At 38.1% G+C, this 21,155-nt stretch overlaps 1 protein-coding gene across 1 annotated transcript in view; it reads left to right on the top strand.

The window, feature by feature from the left end:
* FKBP5 (FKBP prolyl isomerase 5) overlaps nt 1-21,155 on the top strand; it is a 53,443-nt gene that overhangs the window by 333 nt on the left and 31,955 nt on the right. Inside the window, exons 2-4 of the mRNA XM_047734082.1 lie at nt 3,624-3,768; nt 15,479-15,621; nt 16,568-16,682. Coding sequence (XP_047590038.1) covers nt 3,624-3,768; nt 15,479-15,621; nt 16,568-16,682 — 403 coding nt within the window. The remainder of the gene's footprint in view (nt 1-3,623; nt 3,769-15,478; nt 15,622-16,567; nt 16,683-21,155) is intronic.

Raw genomic sequence — 21,155 nt, 5'->3', positions numbered from 1 at the left:
GACAGATCACAAGTAGGCAGAGAGGCAGGCAGAGAGAGAGGAGAAAGCAGGCTCCCTGCTGAGCAGACAGCCCTATGCGGGGCTTGATCCCAGGACCCTGGGATCATGACCTGAGCCAAAGGCAGAGGCTTTAACCCACTGAGCCACCCAGGCACCCCAACCCGAGGTTTATTTTTAATCCCAGATTATAGATGGTGAAACTGAGGCCTAGCTGGGTAAATAAAGGCAGGTCTGGGATCTAGATCCAAGTTCTGTGTGACTCTAAATGGCTGAGTCTCCCAGTTCTCAAGAGTGTACACAAGGGTTATTATTTTAACATAATATTTAAGTGTATTAAAGCTAGCTGGTGACAATTCAGTTTGAGACGTATTAGAGGAAAATGAAAAGCTGACTTGCAGAGTTCAAAAGGGTTTGTTTTTACATACAGATTATTGTTTGTGCAGTGAAGATATTTTTTGAGGTTTCATCAGAGAATATATCTTTGAATTAGCTTTCCTTGTTAAAACACTGAATATTTTTCACTCTGTAATTAACCATTTCTACATGTGTGTTTTTGTGTCTCACAATAGTTTTGTGAGACAATGAGCACATCTTGACCCTTCCATTTATGGAAGGTGTATTTTGGTATTCCATGTAAGTAAATAAAGCGGAGCTGAGAGAGATTAAATGATATTAGTCATATTAAGTCATTATTTCTCCTACACTGTTGTTACTCATGCAAGTTTTGTATAATTATTTTCTTGCTGAACTCTGATATTACCACTAAGCTAAGTTTTAATATCTCCTTGTGTCAGCAGCAGCAAATGAGAATTTCTTAGTTTGTTTTGTCTAATCTTGCTTATATGAAAGCTTTTTTTCTGTGCCTCGATCTTCTAAATATACATGTTTTACTGTTAGCTTGCTATATGCCAAGGTAAATTTCAGAGTGTTTCAACTCTAGAATGAGGGACTTTATGCCCTAGATTTATATCCTGCTGTCTTTCAGAGGGCCTCTCAACCCATAACTATATGAATCACTTCTCCCAAACTCCAGGATACTTCTGGAGACAGTAGGTATTTTGCAGGCTGTCCTCAGCATCTCCCTGCTCTATGAGAGTCCTTCTCTTTCATTTTTCAGTGTACCCGACAAAGAACATAGTCCCCAGTCTGCCTTCAGCCCTGCTTTGTTCCAGGGAGTAAATCTGCTAAGATTTTTAGGCTTGTAAGAAATATTTTGAGATTGTAAGCCCTTTAAATCATATCATTTATTCCTATCTAGAGCCTTGGGTTTCACTGTGGGGCTTTTGGTTAAGATTAAATAGGTCTACTAACTGTGTGACTTAGGGCAATTTAGTTAACCTCTCTGTGTTGAAATTTCCTCATTTGTAATATTGGAACACTACTTTCTACTTCATACAATTATTGGGATTATATAAAGCATTTGGCACAGTGACTCATCTGTAGTAATCTCCATATATATGGAGATTATATTATATTATACATATAAATATATATTATATATACATATATACATGTTATACATACATACACATATGCATACATATATACATTTTCAGTGTGTGTATGTTTTATTTTGTTTGTTTTTTTTTTTAAAGACCAAGGCACGTCTGGGAAATCAGTGACTAGCTCAGGAGGATAAAATTACATTGTGGAGCTTACATTTTTTTTTTCAAAGATTTTATTTATTTATTTGACAGACAGAGATCACAAGTAGGCAGAGAGGCAGGCAGAGAGAGAGGTGGAGGCAGGCTTCCCGCAGAGCAGAGAGCCCGACGCGGGGCTCTATCCCAGAACCCCGGGATCATGACCCGAGCCAAAGGCAGAGGCTTAACCCACTGAGCCACCCAGGCGTCCCTAGAGCTTACATTTTTAAAACAAATCTAGACTAGATTGTATCCTTAAAGTATCTCCTTAAGGTAACTCTTCACATCTTCCCATTTCTCCCAATCCAGAGCCCCTAGCAACTAACATTCTACTCTCTGGTTTTGTGAGATCAGCTTTTTTAGATTCCATATATATTAGTGAGATCCTACAGGATTTGTTTTTCTCTATTACTTAGCATAATGCTCTCAAGGTCCATCCCTGTTGTCACAGATGGCAAGATTTTATTCTTTTTTATCACTGAATTAACATTCCACTGTGTATATATATACCACATTTTCTTTATCCATTTATCTATCTGTGGACATTTAGGTTGTTTACATAGCTTAGGCGTTGTGAATAATGCTGCACTGAACATGGGGGTACATATATCTTTTTGATCTAGTGTTTTCCTTTTCCTCAAAGAAATACCCAGAAGTGGAATTGCTGGGATTATATGGTAGTTCTGTTTTTAATTTTTTTGAGGAATCTGCATACTGTTTTCCACAATGGCTACACCAGTTTACATTCCCACCAACATGAGTACATGAGTGTTCCCTTTTCTCACAACCTTGCCAACACTTATTATCTCTTGTCTTTTTGATCATAGCCTTTTGAACAGGTGAGGTGGTATCCTGCAGGTTTGATTTGCATTTCTGTGCTTGTTTCATTTCTTTTTCAGTTCTTCCCTTGCTAGGAGTGTATAGAAACACAACTGATTTCTGTGTGTTGATTTTGTATCCTTCCACTTGACTGAACTCATTGATTCATTCTAACAGGTGTTTGGTGGAGTTGCAGTAATGATTCTTTTCCTTCAAAGAATGTCTGGACCTTTGAACTAAGAAAGTTGTAGAATATAAATTTACAGTGTTTATGTGGTAATATGAGAGTGGGGCTGGGAGGACACATCTTAAGGAATTTCGGAGTGGATAATTGAATTCTTTATATAAAAATTCAGACTCTTCCCCTAAAATGACGTTTCTTGGACATGAGCTACCAGTCCCTGTTACCTAAAAAAGTGGTTAATTTAGCATAGGTGATTGATGGAATAAATTATACCACCACATGCTTGGATTTTCTTTTCTTTTCCCAGAACTGACCAACTGCATTAGTGGTCTGCTCTGCCAAGAACAAAATAAATACACTGAATTTTATGATAGCTAACTGTTTTTCAGCCTGGAGCTTTTTTGGCATTTGTTTTACTAGAAAACAGGTTGTTCAGTATCATATCAAACTATGCAGTGATATTGGTTTTTTTTTAACACGTTAAATAGTCCTCACAAAAGAGGAAGTATAACCTGTTCTATCAGGAAATCGAGCTTTTTGAAATTAAACCGAACTAGTGGGATCTAGTCAAAAGGTAATGTTTTTAGCAAAGGAGGGAAGTAAATAAAATCTCACTGTTGTAATTTTGCTTTGGACTTCTTTTTGAATGGTTTTGAAAGTCCACTAATCTTTTTGATCTAATTTAATTTGTGTATGAACTAGCTCTGTGTTTTGAGAGACTTTAGCATGAAGCAGGATCTCTTGGTTATATTATTAAGTAATTTTGAGGGAATAATTAAATATAGCAATAAAGATTGAGAGTAGTACAGGACAGTTTTCTAACAGCGGGGGTTATTGAGAGAACTGGGAGGAAAGCCTTCAGAAAGGGCATAATTGTCTGTAAACCTGCCTGGGTAATGTGGAATGGATTGTGTGACATTTCTATTCTCCAATTATAATGAAATCAGCTCCTTTTTCTTGATGTTTGTCTTTTCTAGATTGTCAAAAGAGTGGGGAATAGTGAGGAAACACCAATGATTGGAGACAAAGTTTATGTCCATTACAAAGGGAAGTTGTCAAATGGAAAGAAGTTTGATTCCAGTCATGATAGAAATGAACCATTTGTCTTTAGTCTTGGCAAAGGTAAGAGGGTATTTTTGAGTTGTGTTTTGCTTGGATTTATTACCATTTATAACATAGAGGAGCTAGTCAATTCTGTCTAGGAGCTAGTGGATTTTTAGGGGGTCCATAATGTCAAAATTGTTTTCTTAATACTACTAAGATGTTGTTTATCTTTTTGCTGTATTGACACTTGCATTGAAGACACACAAGCTGCAGTGGTAGAGGCGGCCAGGGCCCCGGCACAGGTCTAGGCGCAACACCAAGCTCTGCCAGTAATCATTTATGCCTCGCTGCCCTCATTCATTGTGTAAATAAGGAAAAAAAGGGAAGCCATTTTCACTTAATGTGGTTGATGAAGTGTAAGAAATACTAATTTTATTAAATCCTAATCCTTGAGTTTCACGTTGTTTCGCTGCTTTGTAACAGATAGGAAGCACACATTGAGCGCTCCTGCAGACCCAAGTGTAGTGGTTATCTCATGGAGAAGCACTTGTGCACTTAACTTGAGTACATTTTTTCAGAAAGCACCATTTTTATTTGAAAGGGCAAACTTGTTATTTAGACTTGATTATTTAGTATTTGGAAGATACTTTCTTAAAAATGAATGAAGTAAGCCTATCGAAAACTATCGAGTTTTCAAATAAAAATTACGGTTTTGGGGAATGTGTATCTGCCACTCTGACCTTGGCACCTTTCCAAAACTTAAGAGTTCTGATGAGATCAATGGGTTTTAATGAATGAGATTTTAAAAACATATAATGAAATGTGCTAACATTTGGAAGATCTGCGTAACTCAGTGAACCAATATTTTCCCAATACTAGATGTTACAAGATCATGCCTGACTAAAAGATCCATTCATTCATTGTGCAAGCTAGACCAGTGGATTTTAATGTAATATGATATGAAAAGTTCATTGATATGCTTTCACATTCTATACTACAGCTCACCGTTATGAAACCTACCACTAGTCCAGCTTTGATGTCATATCAGATGGTTATATTCATAATTACCTTGAAAGGCTATTAAACTACTCTTACCTTTTCCAACTATTTATCTTTTGGGGTTTGGATTTCTTCCATAGTCTTAAACCAGAATTGCAACAGGTGAATGCAAAAGTAGGTATGAGGGGGTGCCTGGGTGTCTCAGTGGGTTAAAGCCTCTGCCTTCAGCTCAGGTCATGATCTCCTCAGCAGGGAGCCTGCTTCCCTTCTTCTCTCTCTGCCTGTCTCTCTCTCTACTTGTGATCTCTGTCTGTTAAATAAATAAATAAAATCTTTAAAAAAAAAAGTAGGTATGAGAATCTGGTTGTCTTTTATTAAGGTAGACACATTTTACACTTATAAATTTGTAAAAACAATGCCATCCTCACTAATAATTTCTTTTAAAAATACAGTTACTTTTCATAAAAATAACTTGTGTTAACATATAATGAGGTTACTACTATTTTTCAGTGAGTTGGTAAATAATTATTTTCTTTAAATTTCAATAATTATCAATAAATAATTAGAAGTTCCTTCAGGTCCTCAATTTTCAAGATTTAAAGAGGGTCCTGAGGAAAAAATGTTGAGAACCACTATTTTCAGGTCTTAAATGTGGTTTATACTAATTATTTTCGAATGCTTTTGAATGTCTTCAGTTAATTTCGGTTGTTTGTTTGTTTGTTTGTTTAGTCTTGTAAGGAGAATAGTAGCCCATACATCAAATTGAACTTTATGGGCCATGTGGCTTGTTGAAAGTTAGTGGCTGAATTACCAATGTTTTTTTATTCTTATCTGCTACAGTTATAACAGACTTCTAGTTGGTTTCCAGATTAAGTGTGAGAGAAAAGGAGTAATCCCCCTATCTACCACTATGGCTCTGTGTTGATTATCATCCCTTTCTTCTTTTTTTAAAGATTTTTTATTTATTTATTTGACAGAGATCACAAGTAGGCAGAGAGGCAGGCAGAGAGAGAGGAAGGGAAGCAGGCTCCCTGCTGAGCAGAGAGCCAGATGCTGGGCTCCATCCCAGGACTCTGGGATCATGACCTGAGCTGAAGGCAGAGGCTTTAACCCACTGAGCCACCCAGGTGCCCTTCTTCTTCTGATTGTACCATTTTAGATGAATTGTTAATTAAGCACGGATCTGAGAAAGGAAACAGCAAATAGGAACTATGGAGTTAAACTCTTTTTTTTTTTTTTTAAGATTTTATTCATTTATTTGACAGATCATAAGCAGGCAGAGAGGCAGGCGGGAGCGGGGGGAAGCAGGCTCCCTCCCAAGCAGAGAGCTCAATGTGGTGCCCGATCCCAGGACTCTGAGATCACGACCCCAGCCAAAGGTGGAGGCTCAACCCACTGAGCCGCCCAGGCACCCCTGGAGTTAAACTCTTTCTGCCCCTCTTATACTCTCCCTTCCCTGGTACTCAGGCATAGGTCATGGTGACTTCTGCTTCCTGTTCAACTGTATTCTCTCCAAGCTCTGGTGTTGGCTAGGCCACTGCTCCCTTCTCCTTTGGGTCTTGAGTGAGTTAGTGGTCATGTGAGAATGTGAGATTAATCTTGTGTTTCAGTATGATACCAGTCAAAATCAAATACACATTCCCTTTCTTGATAAAGCAGATAATGATTGACAGTTAAATTAGAATTTGTCTCTTTTTTTGTTGATTTAGGGATGTGAACTTTCAGGGCCACCAGCATGGCTGTGCCATCAGTATTTAATTGAGATGACCTCAGAGTAAATGGCCTCATCAGACATCTTAGACATCTTTCTTCCCACTGTCCTGTCCCCCAAATTCTCACTCTACCCTTTGAATTTCCGTCTTGAAGAAGTTGATGGAGTTAAGATAACATACCTTCTCTCAGCAGCTATCTTTGCAAGTAGACTTAAGAATTGCTAAGAAAGGGACACCTGGGTGGCTCAGTTGGTTAAGTGGCTGCCTTCGGCTCAGGTCATGATCCCAGCGTCCTGGGATCAAGTCCTACATCGGGCTCCTTGCTCGGCGGGGAGCCTGCTTCTCCCTCTGCCTCTGTCTGCCTGTGCTTGCTCGCTCTCTCTCCCTCTGTCCCTGACAAATAAATAAATAAAATCTTTAAAAAAAAAAAAAAAAGAATTGCTAAGAAAAAAAAATTGCTAGGAATTTACGCTACTATCTTCTCTACCCACATTTTCTTGATAAACTACCCTATGATGAATGAGTCTTTTATGTTTCCTAGAATTTGGAGCTGAGATAAAATAGGCAACTTCCAGTTAACTTGGTACTTATGGCGGCACGCCTCTCTAGAGACACTGGTTTCATGGGGAGAGGAGCATCCACCTGGGTGTTCGGAAGCCAGGGCTCCTGTTGTCACTCTTTCTGTGTTATTTTTTTTTTTAACAGACTCTTTTTTTTTTTTTTTAATTTTATTATTTTGACAGAGAGAAAGATCATAAGTAGGCAGAGAGGCAGGCAGAGGGGGAATCAGGCTCCCTGCTGAGCAGTGAGCCCAATGCAGGGCTCAATTCCAGGACCCTGAGATCATGACGTGAACCGAAGGCAGAGGCTTAACCCACTGAATTCAGGCACCCCTTTCCTGTGTCATCTTAACGCGAGTAAGCCACCTAACCTTCCCTCCTCCTCTAAAAAGGAGACCTCTGGGGCGCCTGGGTGGCTCAGTGGGTTAGGGCCTCTGCCTTCGGCTCAGGTCATGATCTCAGGGTCCTGGGATCGAGCCCCGCGTCGGGCTCTCTGTTTGGCGGGAGCCTGCTTCTCCTCTCTCTCTGCCTGCCTCTCTGCCTACTTGTGATCTCTCTCTCTGTGCCAAATAAATAAATAAAATTAAAAAAATAATAAAAATAAAAAGGAGACCTCTATGGAAAAGCTTGAAGATTAATCCTGGCTATGATTTCATTCTTGGACCTTCTGTAAAGAGTACAGCGAGGTACTGTGTAAAAAAAACTGTGTAAGAGACTAAAAACCAAAACAATGGCAGAAACTTTAGAGTTCTCCATTAGATGATAATTAGAAATATGAGAAAAGAGCAATATACTTCTGGTAAATCTTCTGTAGCAGAATGTGTTCAGTTTACTGTAAATCAAGAAACATGGGTTAGACAGTTTATACTTTTATATCTATATGTTATGGCAATAGCTACTTCACCAAAATGAAGAAAAATACCATAAATGGACAGTAGCATAAATACTCTATATTGAGCTCTCTTGATTCCTTAAAATTCACCTCTCCCAAGGGAATAAATAGAAATATTTCAGTGGAAAGTCACACTGATTTGGAGATTCTGTTGTGATTTCAGTATTTAAAATAGAATTATGGGGTGCCTGGGTGGCTCAGTCATTAAGCATCTGCCTTCAGCCCAGGTCAAGATCCCAAGGTCCTGGGATTGAGGCCCACATCAGGCTCCCTGCTCTGTGGGAAGCCTGTCTCTCCTTCTCCCACGTCCCCTGCTTATGCTCCCTCTCTCTCTCTCTCAGAGTCTCTCTGTCAAATAAATAAATTAAAAAATAAAAAAAAATAGAATTATGAGTGCTTGTCTGTAAAAAATTGCCATAAAAATACACAGACCATATATATGTACATTTATACATCCACATATATTTGAGCTTTACCTACAGGTTGGGTGTCTATGTGTCTATTGCTCTTCCTGTGCCGTCTTTTAAACTCTGTGCCTCACTTCTCTCATTTGTAAAGTCATGATAATGATAATATATACTGTTATACACTGAAGAGTAAGTAAGACATTGCACACCTTTGTTTAGCACATAGTAAGCACTCACATGTTTGTTACTGTTGTCACAGTGTTAGGATTATTGGCTTCCTAGTGGAATGGCAGAAACTGTGCCACAGCAGTTTGGGTCCTAACTCTGTTTGCTCTGCCTGCATACAGACTTTGCGAAATAATGCTTAACTATCTTTTTTAGCCCCAGGAAGTCTGGAAAGACAAAAACTGAATCAATCTAAGACAACCAATTATTACTACTTCAGAATATGTTACACAAATTAGAATGAAGAGATGGTGGTTTCCCTCATTGGGTTTTCTCTCTTTTCTTTTTTCCTTTTTTTAAAAGATTTTATTTATTTACTTGACAGAGAGAGAGTACAAGCAGGGGGAACGGCAGGGAGAGGGAGAAGCAGGCTCACTGCTGAGCAGAGAGCCCGGCATGGGGCCCAATCCCAGAACCCAGGGATCATGACCTGAGCCAAGGGCAGATACTTAACTGACTGAGCCACCCAAGCTCTCTGCATATTGGGTTTTCTTAACTAAATCTTACATGTTCTGAATTCCTAGAACTGTGTTCATAACTCATTTTAAAAGAAGTTGAAATAAGGACTCAACATTTTCCAATATACTTCCATGGTAGAAGTTCTGGTTTTTCCCCCTTCCTCCCTCCAACAAGTATATTATCACTAAAATTGGGAAGGGATCGATTTGGGAAATGAATGAATTATATCTTTCACTTCTTCGAAGTAAATCCAGGCATGCTTAGGCTTTGCCCATCCCCACCTACCCTTATCTAGATCTAGTGATTTCTTATGGAGAGCTGCTTCAGTGAAGTTGTTTTTGATGTTCTTGGTATGTGACAAACATGGCTGGGAATTATGAAGTGAAAACTCCTGTTATATTCTTCCCCCAGATCTGAGAAGAGAAAGAAACCAATCATTTTGGATTCTTCACATACCTATACTTCTCTCTTACTATTGAGATTAGATTATAATGAAGTAATATCAGCAGTCTGCCTATAACATAGTCTTCTCTGCTGTGTGATGACCCATGATCACTAGTAAAACCAACTGTTAATTTTGTCAGTCATTAGTATATTAGAGTAAGAGGGAGAAAGTCCATGTTGAAAGACTAATAGCTAATACTAAAGGGAAATGGGGAGTTGTTTAATGGGTAGAGTTTTAACATTGAAGATGACAAAGTTGTAGAGGGTGGTTGTACGACAATGAATATACTTAACAGTACTGACCTGCACACTTAAAAAGGGTTGTGATGGTAAATTTGTATGTGTATGTGATGAAAATTTTGCATGTATTTTACCACAATTAAAAAAAAATTTTTTTAAGATTTTATTTATTTATTTGACAGATAGAGATCACAAGTAGGCAGAGAGGCAGGCAGAGAGAGAGAGAGGAGGAAGCAGGCTCCCTGCTGAGCAGAGAGCCCAATGCGGGGCTTGATCCCAGGACCCCGAGATCATGACCTGAGCCAGAGGCAGAGGCTTTAACCCACTGAGCCACCCAGGCGCCTGGTGACTTCTTTCTTTTTTTACAGAGGGGAAGAAAGGGGGATGGGACAGGGAGAGAGAGAATCTTAAGCCGGCTGCACACCCAGTGCAGAACCCAACATGCGGTTTGATCCCACGACCCTGAGAGTAAGACCTGAGCCAAAATCAAGAGACGGACACTTAGATTGAGCCACCCCAGTGCCCTACTGACACTTATTTCCCTTAGCTTTATACCATCTAGATCCATCCACATTGTTGCAAATGGGAAGATTTCTTTCTTTTTTATGACTGAGTAATATTCCACTATGTGTATGTGTATATATCTATCTTTATCTACATCTTTATCCATTCATCTATTGATGGACACTTGGGTTGCTTCCATTAAAATGTGTTAATATGATTTTTAATAGACTTTAGTCTTAGAGCACTCTTAGGTTCATAGTAAAATTGAGCAGAAGTTATAGAGTTCTGATACATGCTCCATGCTCACACATGCACAGCCTCCCCTCCCCTCCTTTATAGCATACCCCACCAGAGCAGTACACTTACTGAAATTGATGAACCTACATTGAACCTATAAAATTTTATGGGCTTTTTTTTTTTTTTAAGATTTTATTTATTTGACAGAGCACAAGCAGGGGTTGTGGCAGGGAGAGGGAGAAGCAGGCTCCCCGCTGAGCAGGGAACCTGATGTGGGGCTTGATCCCAGGACCCCGGTACCATGACCTAAGCCGAAGGCAGACACTTAACCAGCTGAGTCACCCAGGTGCCCCAATTTTATGAGTTTTTTTTGTTTGTTTGTTTTTAGAGAGGGGAGTGTAGGGGAGGGACAGAGAGAGAGAGAGCAAGAATCCAAAGCTGGCTGCACACCTAGCATAGAGCCTGATGAAGCCTGACAAGGGGCTCAGTCTCACAACCCTGAGATCATGACATGACCCGAAACCAAGAGTCGGACATTTAACTTACTTGAGCCATCCAGGTGCCCCCAAATTTTGTATTTTAAAATGTATTCTTTGATTGAACTTTGCAGAAGGAAGAAAAAAGTACAGTTCATTGCTTTTATACTGGGCTATTTATATACTTTTAAACTTTTCCAAGTTGCCTACAGTTAGGTATATATGGAAAGCATTTGAACTTAGGGATAGCTACATTATACATTTGTTTAAATATGTATTTTTACTTCAGATAGTGTTAGAAATAGGACTCCTGAAATTGATAAATTGTGTTTGAGCTAATGGAAGTCCAGGTCAAGTGTTAGAACAAATTCCATATTCCTGGTGTATTATACCTATTATTACTATCCTAAAGCTCAAAAGAGCCTACAGATTAAAAATCTTAAAAATGTTTAATTCTGCTTCTAAGAATTCAACCTGAGAAAGTATGGTAGAAGCTTGCTTAACAAACTCCAGATTATGCTCTCCATTCTGTTTGCAAGTATGTTGAATGGTACTGCTATGTTCTTACTCTGTGGTAGGGTTCTACACTCTGCTTCAGCCAGTTCAAGTGGGCCTTGTCAATGCCCTCCAGTCACAGACCACTGGGGACACAGAGGTTATAGAACAAGTTGGGTTTATTACTCATTGTAGGGAGGGAAATCGCATATGGGAAATTGTGGGGTATTTTAGTAGAAGTGTTCAAAAGGATTTATTATGGAACTTGAGCTTGTATTAGGTGATTTGGGGAAGGGTTTAAGGAAGAGGGTCTTTGCTCTGGATGGGATATTGTTAGGATGTGGGCTGAGTCTTTAGGTGTCTTAATAAGTCTTCTCTAGGGGGAAGGCTGAATAGACAGAGACTAAAAGCTACACCTGTTGGAGAAGCAGCAGTCACCCCTGTCAGCCAGGAGAGGGGGATGTTTGGTATTTGGTAGGTTGCAAAATGACCTTATTTTTTGTCCAGACAAAATTTTGAAGTGTTTTTGTTTTGTCTCACTTTTTCATGGTCTTGGAGTGACCTTGTCTGATGTTGATGTTTTGTGAGATTGTTTATGTCCAACAGGAAAATAGCATGGCCTAGCTTCCCCCTGGCCTGCTTCAGACATCATTAAGGCCTAGCTGTCAGTGTCAAGCACTTTTTCTTCCTCTTAGTAAGAATCAGTTGAAATCTGTTTATCTCTATTGTGCTTTTTGTAATTATAGAATTTAATTAGATCATATATAAAATACTTTGTGTTTTACATAAAACAATTCGTGTAGAAAGAAAGGGATTATTTCAATGAAAACTTGAACATTTTTGGAAAGACTTACTAAGATGAATTGCTAAAAGCATTTTTTTTTTTTTTTTAGATTTTTATCTTTTATTTATTTGACAGGCAGAGATCACAAGTAGGCAGAGAGAGAGAGGTGGAAGCAGGCTCCCTGCTGAGCAGAGAGCCCGATGCGGGGCTCGATCCCAGGACTCTGGGATCATGACCTGAGCCGAAGGCAGAGGCTTTAACCCACTGAGCCACCCAGGAGCCCTGCTAAAAGCATTTTTTAAATTGCTGTTGAATTAGGGGTGGATAAAAGGCAAAAACAAGTAGGCCATTTAGACCACATTTTTACCAGAATTTTACTGATTGCTTTACAAGTATCTTCTGGTTCTCAGTCCACTTTAAAGAAACCCACATTATAAATTGAAATGATATATCATAATTATGACGTATACAGTAAAGATGATGTGAAACTTTTTATCACCAAAGCCATACCTACAGCCAAGGAGTTGACTTTGTTACAAAGATCAGTGAATTAACATACTTTGGTATGTTTTAATTTAAAATAAATATTTGAGACATGTATATGTTCTTTTTTTGATTCCTCACTCAAAGCAACATTTTAAATTAACCTACCAACTATAGTTCTGATTTTCAGGTAACAGGCCTTTACTATGCAAAAAAAAAAAAAAAAAAAGCTACATGAAGATTTAGGTGCAAAATTGTTCATTAAAATTTAAAATAATAGAGGCGCCTGGGTGGCTCAGTGGGTTAAGCCCCTGCCTTTGGCTCAGGTCATGATTCCAGGGTCCTGGGATTGAGCCCCTCATTGGGCTCTCTGCTCAGCGGGGAGCCTGCCTCCCCCACCTTTCTCTCTGCCTGCCTCTCTGCCTACTTGTGATCTCTGTCAAATAAATAAATAAAAATCTTAAAAAAATAAAATTTAAAATAAGAAAAAAAGAAAGAACCTGTTTATTAATGGAAGTGATGAAATTATAATCAAAGATGAAATACTATATAGTTATTAAAAGTCATTTTTCAGATACTATCTTTTAATAAGAAAAATGCTCATACAGTATGAAATGTAAAGAGTAAATCACAAAACCAAATAAACTATGACCGGAATTTTAAGAATGAATATGTAAAAATTTTAAATGCAAACAAAGTGTACATTTATAATTTGGAAGAAAATGAACCAGGAAATTGACAGTTTACCCCAAATACTGGGATTTCAGAGGTTTTAAATTTTATTTTCTATGCTCCTCTATACTTTCCAGGTATTCTATGATAAGTAGCATTTTAATCAGGGGAAGTACATTTCTTTTTTAAAAGTTTTTATTTAAATTCCAATTAGTTAACATACAGTGTAATATTAGTTTCAGGTATACAATTTACTGATTCAGTATTTCGATATAATACTTGGTACTTATCACAAGGGGAAATACTATTGGTTGTTGTTTTTTTTTAAAGATTATATTTATTTATTTGACAGAGAGAAAGATCACAAGTAGGCAGAGAGAGGGGAGGATGCAGGCTGCAGGCTCCCTGCTGAGCAGAGAACCGGATGTGGGGCTCGATCCCAGGACCCTGAGATTATGACATGAGCCGAAGGCAGAGGCTTAACCCACTGAGCCACCCAGGTGCCCTTGGTTGTTCTTTTCTTTTTTTTTTTTAAGATTTTATTTATTTATCAGGGCGCCTGGGTGGCTCAGTCATTAGGTGTCTGCGTCCAGCTTGGGTCATGATCCCAGAACCCTGGGATCGAGCCCCACATTGGGCTCCTTGCTCAGCAGGAGGCCTGCTTCTCCCTCTCCCACTCTCCCTGCTTGTGTTCCCTATCTCACCGTGTCTCCCTCTGGCAAATAATAAATAAAAAAGATTTAATAAATAAAAAAGATCCATCTCACAACTCTGAGATCATGACCTGAGCCAAAACCAAGAGTAGGTTGCCCAACTGACTGAGCCACACAGGTGTCCCAAGATGTATATTAAATGAAAAGCCAAGTTGAATGTATAGTATGCTGTCATTTGTGTCTTAAATCTTTTGAGAAGTGACAGCACACACCGGAAGGATATAAAAGAACAATAGTGGCTTCTTACAAGGAAAGAATGGATACCCTTTCACTTTATATCTTTCTCTCTTGTGTGTGCTTTAATATAATAGTTATATATAACTTAGAAATTTTTAACTAAAATAAGTGTCTGATCTTTTGAAAGATTGTAATACTTAAGCTGTAGTCATAAGTCATGAATGTTTAATCCATCTCTACTTACCTACGTAAGTATAGAGTTCCCCTTATTCTAATATCCTGTCATCCACTCTCAGTTCAGGATAATAGCTTTCTTCAAAATTTACTTCCACTGGGATTCATTGTTTATCTGAATTTGCTATCCTTAAGTTTTTGATTGACGTTATACCTTATTTTCGTATTTTATTCCTTTAGCTCACCTGCGTTTTTTATTGTTTCCCAAAGGATTTAAGACTACTTATTGTAAGATATAATTACAATTATATAAGCCAGGGGCACATAGGTGGCTCAGTCAGTTAAATGTCTGCCTTCGGCTCAGGTCATGATCTCAGGGACCTGGGATGGAGCCTGCTTTTCCCTCTCCCTCTGCCTTCCACTCACCCTACTTGTGCGCTCGCGTGCTCTCTCTCTCTCAAATAAAACAAACAAAAAAAAACAATTTATAAGTTAATATATTTCCACAGTTGAGGAGTAAAATCAACTTCTGTTTCCTGGAAGGGGAGAAGAAATTCTGAGTTTAGTAGTTCTTGTGATTTGACAAAAGAACACATAATCATTTTGTTTAAAAATATATATATGTATATATATTTTTTCTTTTTCTAAATTTTGAGAAGACACCTTTCATGGGCCCTTTTATGCAATTTATACTTCTCCAATTGTTTGTTGTTTTTGTTTATCCAACTAAATTATAAGCTTCCTTAGGACAAATTCCATTTTGTTCCATACTATTTTTGTTCTATCTATACCTAGAAAAATGCCCTTATTATAGTTGAAATTATAAATTAAGCAACAACTACAACCCAGCTACATTTTAAAGATTATGTTATTGCCCCTTTTCAAAGATACAGTCTTTGAGCAATTTAGAAATTGATCCTACTTTCATTCTTCTCAGCAGGGAATCTACTCTGATCACCCTCAAAAATCCCAATTTATTTCTTAGTGGGTAAATGTTACCAGGTTCTTTTGTAGCCTCTATTTACTGAGTGTGTAATGTAAAGAGAATAGGAAATTCGTTTGAAGTTGTGTTTTTGATGGTTAAATATTTTTAAATAGGGCCTAGAGCTTTCAACCACATTTTTCTTTCTCTTAGGCCAAGTTATCAAGGCATGGGACATTGGGGTGGCTACCATGAAGAAAGGAGAGATCTGCCATTTACTCTGCAAACCAGAGTATGCATATGGATCGGCTGGCAGTCTCCCCAAAATTCCCTCAAATGCAACTCTCTTTTTTGAGGTAAGTACGTGTGCGATGTTGCCTTGTTAGCGTCTGTTCTACTATAGTGCTGGCTCTGAAGCAACAGGCAGTGGAACAAGTAGCTAGGCTTGCCACTGAGAATCAGATCCAACTTATTTATTTTGGAGCTTGGCTTCTTGAATTGTTTCCCACAAACCCAAGGGGTGTGTGCCAGTGCTTTCTTAGAAACATGTTTCTGGCACAGAAAGGTTGTATCCAAATAAACAAAAGACACCAGGCTTAAGAAATAAAGGTTCTGGTCAGTGGTGTGAGTATAACCTACTTGAAATTGCCCAGAAGATAGGTTGGAAAAGGGGAGGTAAAGTGTTGAAGTGTACCCAAACCAAATTGTAAGGTATTCTCATATTATACAGGTTTACTCTTTGTCACAGATCTCACTCCTTCGTTAGAAGTGGTAGGTGGTAATAATCTTATTCACCCTATGTTGACTTTTACATATTTGTCCAAATCTGATTAAAAAAATTAAGGGAGGAAATTCCTGAAACATCATAACTTAGGTAAAAAACACCTATAGTTGATCATAGGCCTGATTCATAAGATTTATTTTTACATTAAAAAAGGGAATTCCATGAATCTGGGGTGGAAAGGTGGTGGCCTTTAGAGTCAGATAAAACAGTTCTGGGCCAGCACCTTGTAGTTCTGGCTTTTTGCCCACAAGGCAGCTTTCCTAGTATTTCCTGTCTGTCTTTGCACTGCAGCCACACAGGATGTAGTCCTAGACATTGTCATTACGTGAAGGCTCTTTCCAGGTATTGAAAGTGCAGTGTTCCTTTTTTCCTACTTTTCCAATAACTGAGATGCATAGATAAATATAAAAGAGTTTTATTTTGTAAAATGAAAGGAGAATTGGTTGCCCTTGTCTTTAAGTATGTTCTGTTGGCTCTGTTTGGTCTTTTCTCAGCCAGATCCTTTTTTTCCTTTCTAGATTGAGCTTCTTGATTTCAAAGGAGAGGATTTATTTGAAGATGGAGGCATTATCCGAAGAATCAAACGGAAGGGAGAAGGATATTCAAACCCAAATGAAGGAGCAACAGTAGAAAGTAAGTGTTGCTGTGACAACAATACTTAGTCCTTAAAAGCTGGGCTCCATTTATGGGGATAAAATGGAGATTTCTTTCTAAAAATGGGTTTATAGTAATAAATATAGCCCAAGAATAGTTTCAAATTGAACATTTATTAAATAGTGACTTTATTTGGTAAATATTCATTCCAGCATGTCCATGCCAGGTCCTGTGCCAGCTTCTGTAGACCCAGAAAGTGAATAAAAGGTAATCCCATCCATCAAGTCCAAATCTATGGACTCCTTCATGTGCCAGCAACTAAGTTAGCTGCCTTACATATTTATTTATTCATTTATTTCTCCCAATAACATTATGAGATAAGATTTATTATCCCCAGGTAAGAAAAGTAAGTTGAGGGAAGTTACATAAATTGCCCAAGGTTACAGAGTTACTAAACAGAGCAGTTAGATTATAGTGCACTTCAGAACTCTCAAACCTATTTCACTGGCTTTTCTCAAGATGAAAAAGTTCATCTTATATCAAAATTGGATAAAATTGTTCATTCTATTCTAGGAGTCCTTGGTTCAAGTTCTCCTTTGCCATTTATTGGATGATTTAAAGCTATTCCATTTTTTATTTGCTAAGTTGGGAGTAAGGATACTACTGAGGACTGGCATACTGATCACTCCTCCTCCCTCCTATATGACGTACCGTCATATACCCCATTTGTCATCATGTACCCTATACTATAATCAGTGCTTGCCCCTTTGCCCAGTATCCAGCTTGAGCACCAGAATCTTTCTTCATCTTTTTGTTTCCAGCATCACCTACAGCACTTTCCACTGTAGGTGTAAGGTAGATGCTCTCTACTTGGACAGATGTTTGAAAGATGCCATTCTCTGGGCTGAAGTACTTTCAAAAAGTTGTGAGAAGACATGGAAAAATACTTCCACTAAGAAAACACTCAAAGCACTAAAAAAGGATGGCAAATGAACTATGATAAAAGTTTATTTTATATAAAATTTTTATTTTATTTAAAATATTTTATTTAAATATTTTATTTAAAATAAAGAGTTCATTTGGAACAGTAAACTAGAATGGTTGATCTTCTTATCTTTACCATTGTTTATACTATTTGAGACCCATGTTTCATTTCTGAGAGTCTGGCAAATTAGTTCAGATTGAGTTACTCATTTAATTGGAACCAGTTATAGTAATACTGTACTATTGCAGTTGAAATGTTTAGGTAACTATTATCATGGTAACTTTTGGAATAAATGAAGAGGAGCTCACATGTTGGAGAAATAGCTAGACCAGGAGTCAGAGATAGGATTCTAGCTTCAGCTGACTCTAACTAGCCCTTGCCTCTCTGAGTGTTAGCTTCCTTCCTTTCTAATGATACAGGGGTAGACATCTTGATTTGTAAGGTCCTACTAGCCCTGAACATTCCATGACAGAATTCTAGGAAAGTTACAGGGATGATAGAAAATTACCTTTAGCAAGTGCACAAAAGGTTATCTATAACATATATTTTAATTTTTTATTATGAAAATTTTCAAACATATACAACAATAGAGATTTTTCCCCATATGATATAGTAACTCCCCAAATTCAACAATTTATAATGAATATTTTTAAACTGGAGGTTTTTGGCAACCAAAATAAAAGGAAAAACTTTTCCTGATTATTGACAAGGCCACAAAGCCACCACTGCAGAGTTAACTTTGGGGCAGGCTAAATTCAATCAGATCTTGCTTTTAGTAGTATTTTCAGTGGGAGTCTTTATTTTTAGCTTTCCATTTTAAAATAATTTTCAACTTACAAACTGTGAAACTAGTACAGAGAATTTCTCCTATATGCTTCACCCAGCTTCCCCTAATGTTCACATCTTCCCTCGCCACGCTACATCTATCAAAGTCAGGAAATTAACCTTAATGGAATACTGTTAACTGTTCTGCAGATCTTATCTGAATTTCATCAGTTCCCACACCGATGTCCTTTTTCTGGTCCATGGTCAGATTCAGGATCCACCATTATTATTGTATTTAGTCCCTCTAATAGTAGCCTCTCCAGTGTGTGACAGTTGATAAGTCTTTCTGTGATTTTCATGACTTTTACACTTTTGAAGATAACTGGCTGATCTTAGAATATACTTCAGTTTGGGTTTGTCTGATTAGATTGAAGTTACACATTGTTTTGAAAAATACCATATAAGTGATGTGCCCTTCTCAGTTCTTCATTATCAAGAGGTACATGTTAGTGATGATACTAACTTGGGTCCCTTGGTTAAAGTGGGGTCTGCCATGTTTCTCCTTTGTAAAGTTCCTATTTTTGCCTTACTAAGTATCTCACTGGCAGAGAACTACTAGGAGACCATGCAGAGGTCTTTTATATCATACCTTCACGTGCTGATTTTAACATCCATGAATGATTTTTGTATGCAACAGTTATTACTGTAGTACTTGCCTAATGGAAATTTTTCTACTTCCATTGTTCTTCTACAGTTTAATTGGAATTCTGCTATAAGGAAGAGCTGCCTCCCCTCCCCTGTTTATTCAGTTATTTTCAATAGTGTGGACTCATGGGAATTTATTTTATTCTGTAGGTTATTATTCATTGCTATTCTTACTTGTTGCTCAAATTGTCCCAGGTTTGGCCATTAGAAGGTTCTTTTCAATGTACCTTCTTTGATTTTTAAGCACTTCCTTACTTTTTGTTGTTGTTGTTTTTTAAGATTTTATTTATAAGGTGCCTGGATGGTTCAGAAGTCTCTGCCTTCAGCTCAGGTCACAATCTCCGGGTCCTGGGATTGAGCCCCAGGTCAGGCTTTCTGCTCAACTGGGAGTCTGCTTCTCCATCTCCCTCTGCCTCTCCCCCGCTTGTTTTCTCTCTCACTCTCTCTCTCAAGTAAATAAATCTTTTTTAAAAGCAATTTTACTTAATTATTTTAAAGAGAGCAAGCAGGGGGAGAGGGACAGAGGGAGAGAATCCCAAGCAGACTCCATGCTAAATGCAGAGCCCAACCCAGGGCTCAGTCTCATGACCCCAAGACCGTGATCCTAGCTGAAACTAACAGTTGGACGCTTAACCAGCTGAGCCACCCAGGTGCCCTAGTACTTCCTTACTTTAGGTACAAGATGCTCTAGGCTCATTTTGTAACTTCCTTGCCCCAGGGCTGGAATTAGCTGATTCGTGGAGGAGCTCTGATTTATTAGAGAAAGGTATTTAGAAACCAAGATCCAGGTGCTAAGTATACTCACACTATGGAATGTTACTGCTTCTAGAACCTCTTAAGCAGACAGAGCTAGGAAATGTATGTGCCTCGATATGCATCTCTAACCAACTACAGTTATTCTTTCTCAGTCTGTATATATATTACAAACTCTGAGTACACACTAACACTCACAGTTCCAGTCCAACTCCACTGGTTCATTCATATTTAAAACTGCTTTCTCCAGCAGTGAGAAACCTCACTCTCATTATCCACAATATATTTATTTGTTTAATTGTAGTTTATACAGAAAGTAGTTTTTAAATTGCTAACCCACACCCTGTGAAAAACAAACTTTCTAAATATAGGAAATACTTGTGCATAGTTCCTTTAGTCATGAGCCTTAGAGCATACATTTGAAAACACTGCTTTCCAACTTAGGTTAGTTCCTTTTCCTCACTCCCTTCAGTGTGGTCATGCTATTTCTTTATAATGCAGTTATGTTCATTTGTTATGTTTGTGTCCAGCACACACTGGTTGATGTTAACTATTTGTGTTTGGAGTAGATGAAACATTACCATGATTCTAAACTATACAATAAGATATACACAGAAATGTTCTCCCCCCCTCATCTCTACTAACTTGTTCTCATTTTCCCATTATTTCCACCTTCCTTCCTACCTACCTCCTTTGGCCACTAGTCACAGTTCCTGGTTTATACTTCTTGTACTTCTTCTGCAAAAATGAGCTAATATCTGGGTTTTTTCCCTCTTATATCCCCTTCCCTTAACATTACTATAAATGGATTTTAGAAATATTTGATTAATTCTTTATCTCATTTTACTCTTTCTATTTCCAAATATCTTAAGACAGGGTTATGACTGATTTTTGTCTCTCATCTTGTTAGGATTGTACTTTCCTGGGAAATTTTAGAGTAAGTGGTTTATTTTTACTTTTTCTCCCAAAAGCCCTTTTTGGTTTTCTGGAACAAATCAGTTATATAAAAATGTATTTTCACTTATCAAGGGTAAGGTGTCCTGCTCTCCCTCTTTGAAACAAGTTCGCCATGTGGGAGGAAGACAGAAGTTTGACTCTGTCCGAAACCACGATCAACTTGTTCTGGAAAAGTCTTCTCCGTCTTTACCAGTTTGCCATTTCTGATAGCATCACCTATACATTTAGATTCAAGGCCAGGAAGACATCCCAGAACTAAAGCCAGTTCTGCAGTGAAGGGAACAGAAGACAGTGATGATCCATCATATATCATTATAGACACACAAGAGTTAAGAGTGCCTGTCACT

Source organism: Lutra lutra, chromosome 6 (assembly GCF_902655055.1).
Source record: "Lutra lutra chromosome 6, mLutLut1.2, whole genome shotgun sequence".
In the NCBI taxonomy this organism is placed as follows: domain Eukaryota; kingdom Metazoa; phylum Chordata; class Mammalia; order Carnivora; family Mustelidae; genus Lutra; species Lutra lutra.
Note: the sequence above shows the minus strand (reverse complement) of the source record. Positions and strands in the feature narration are given on the sequence as shown.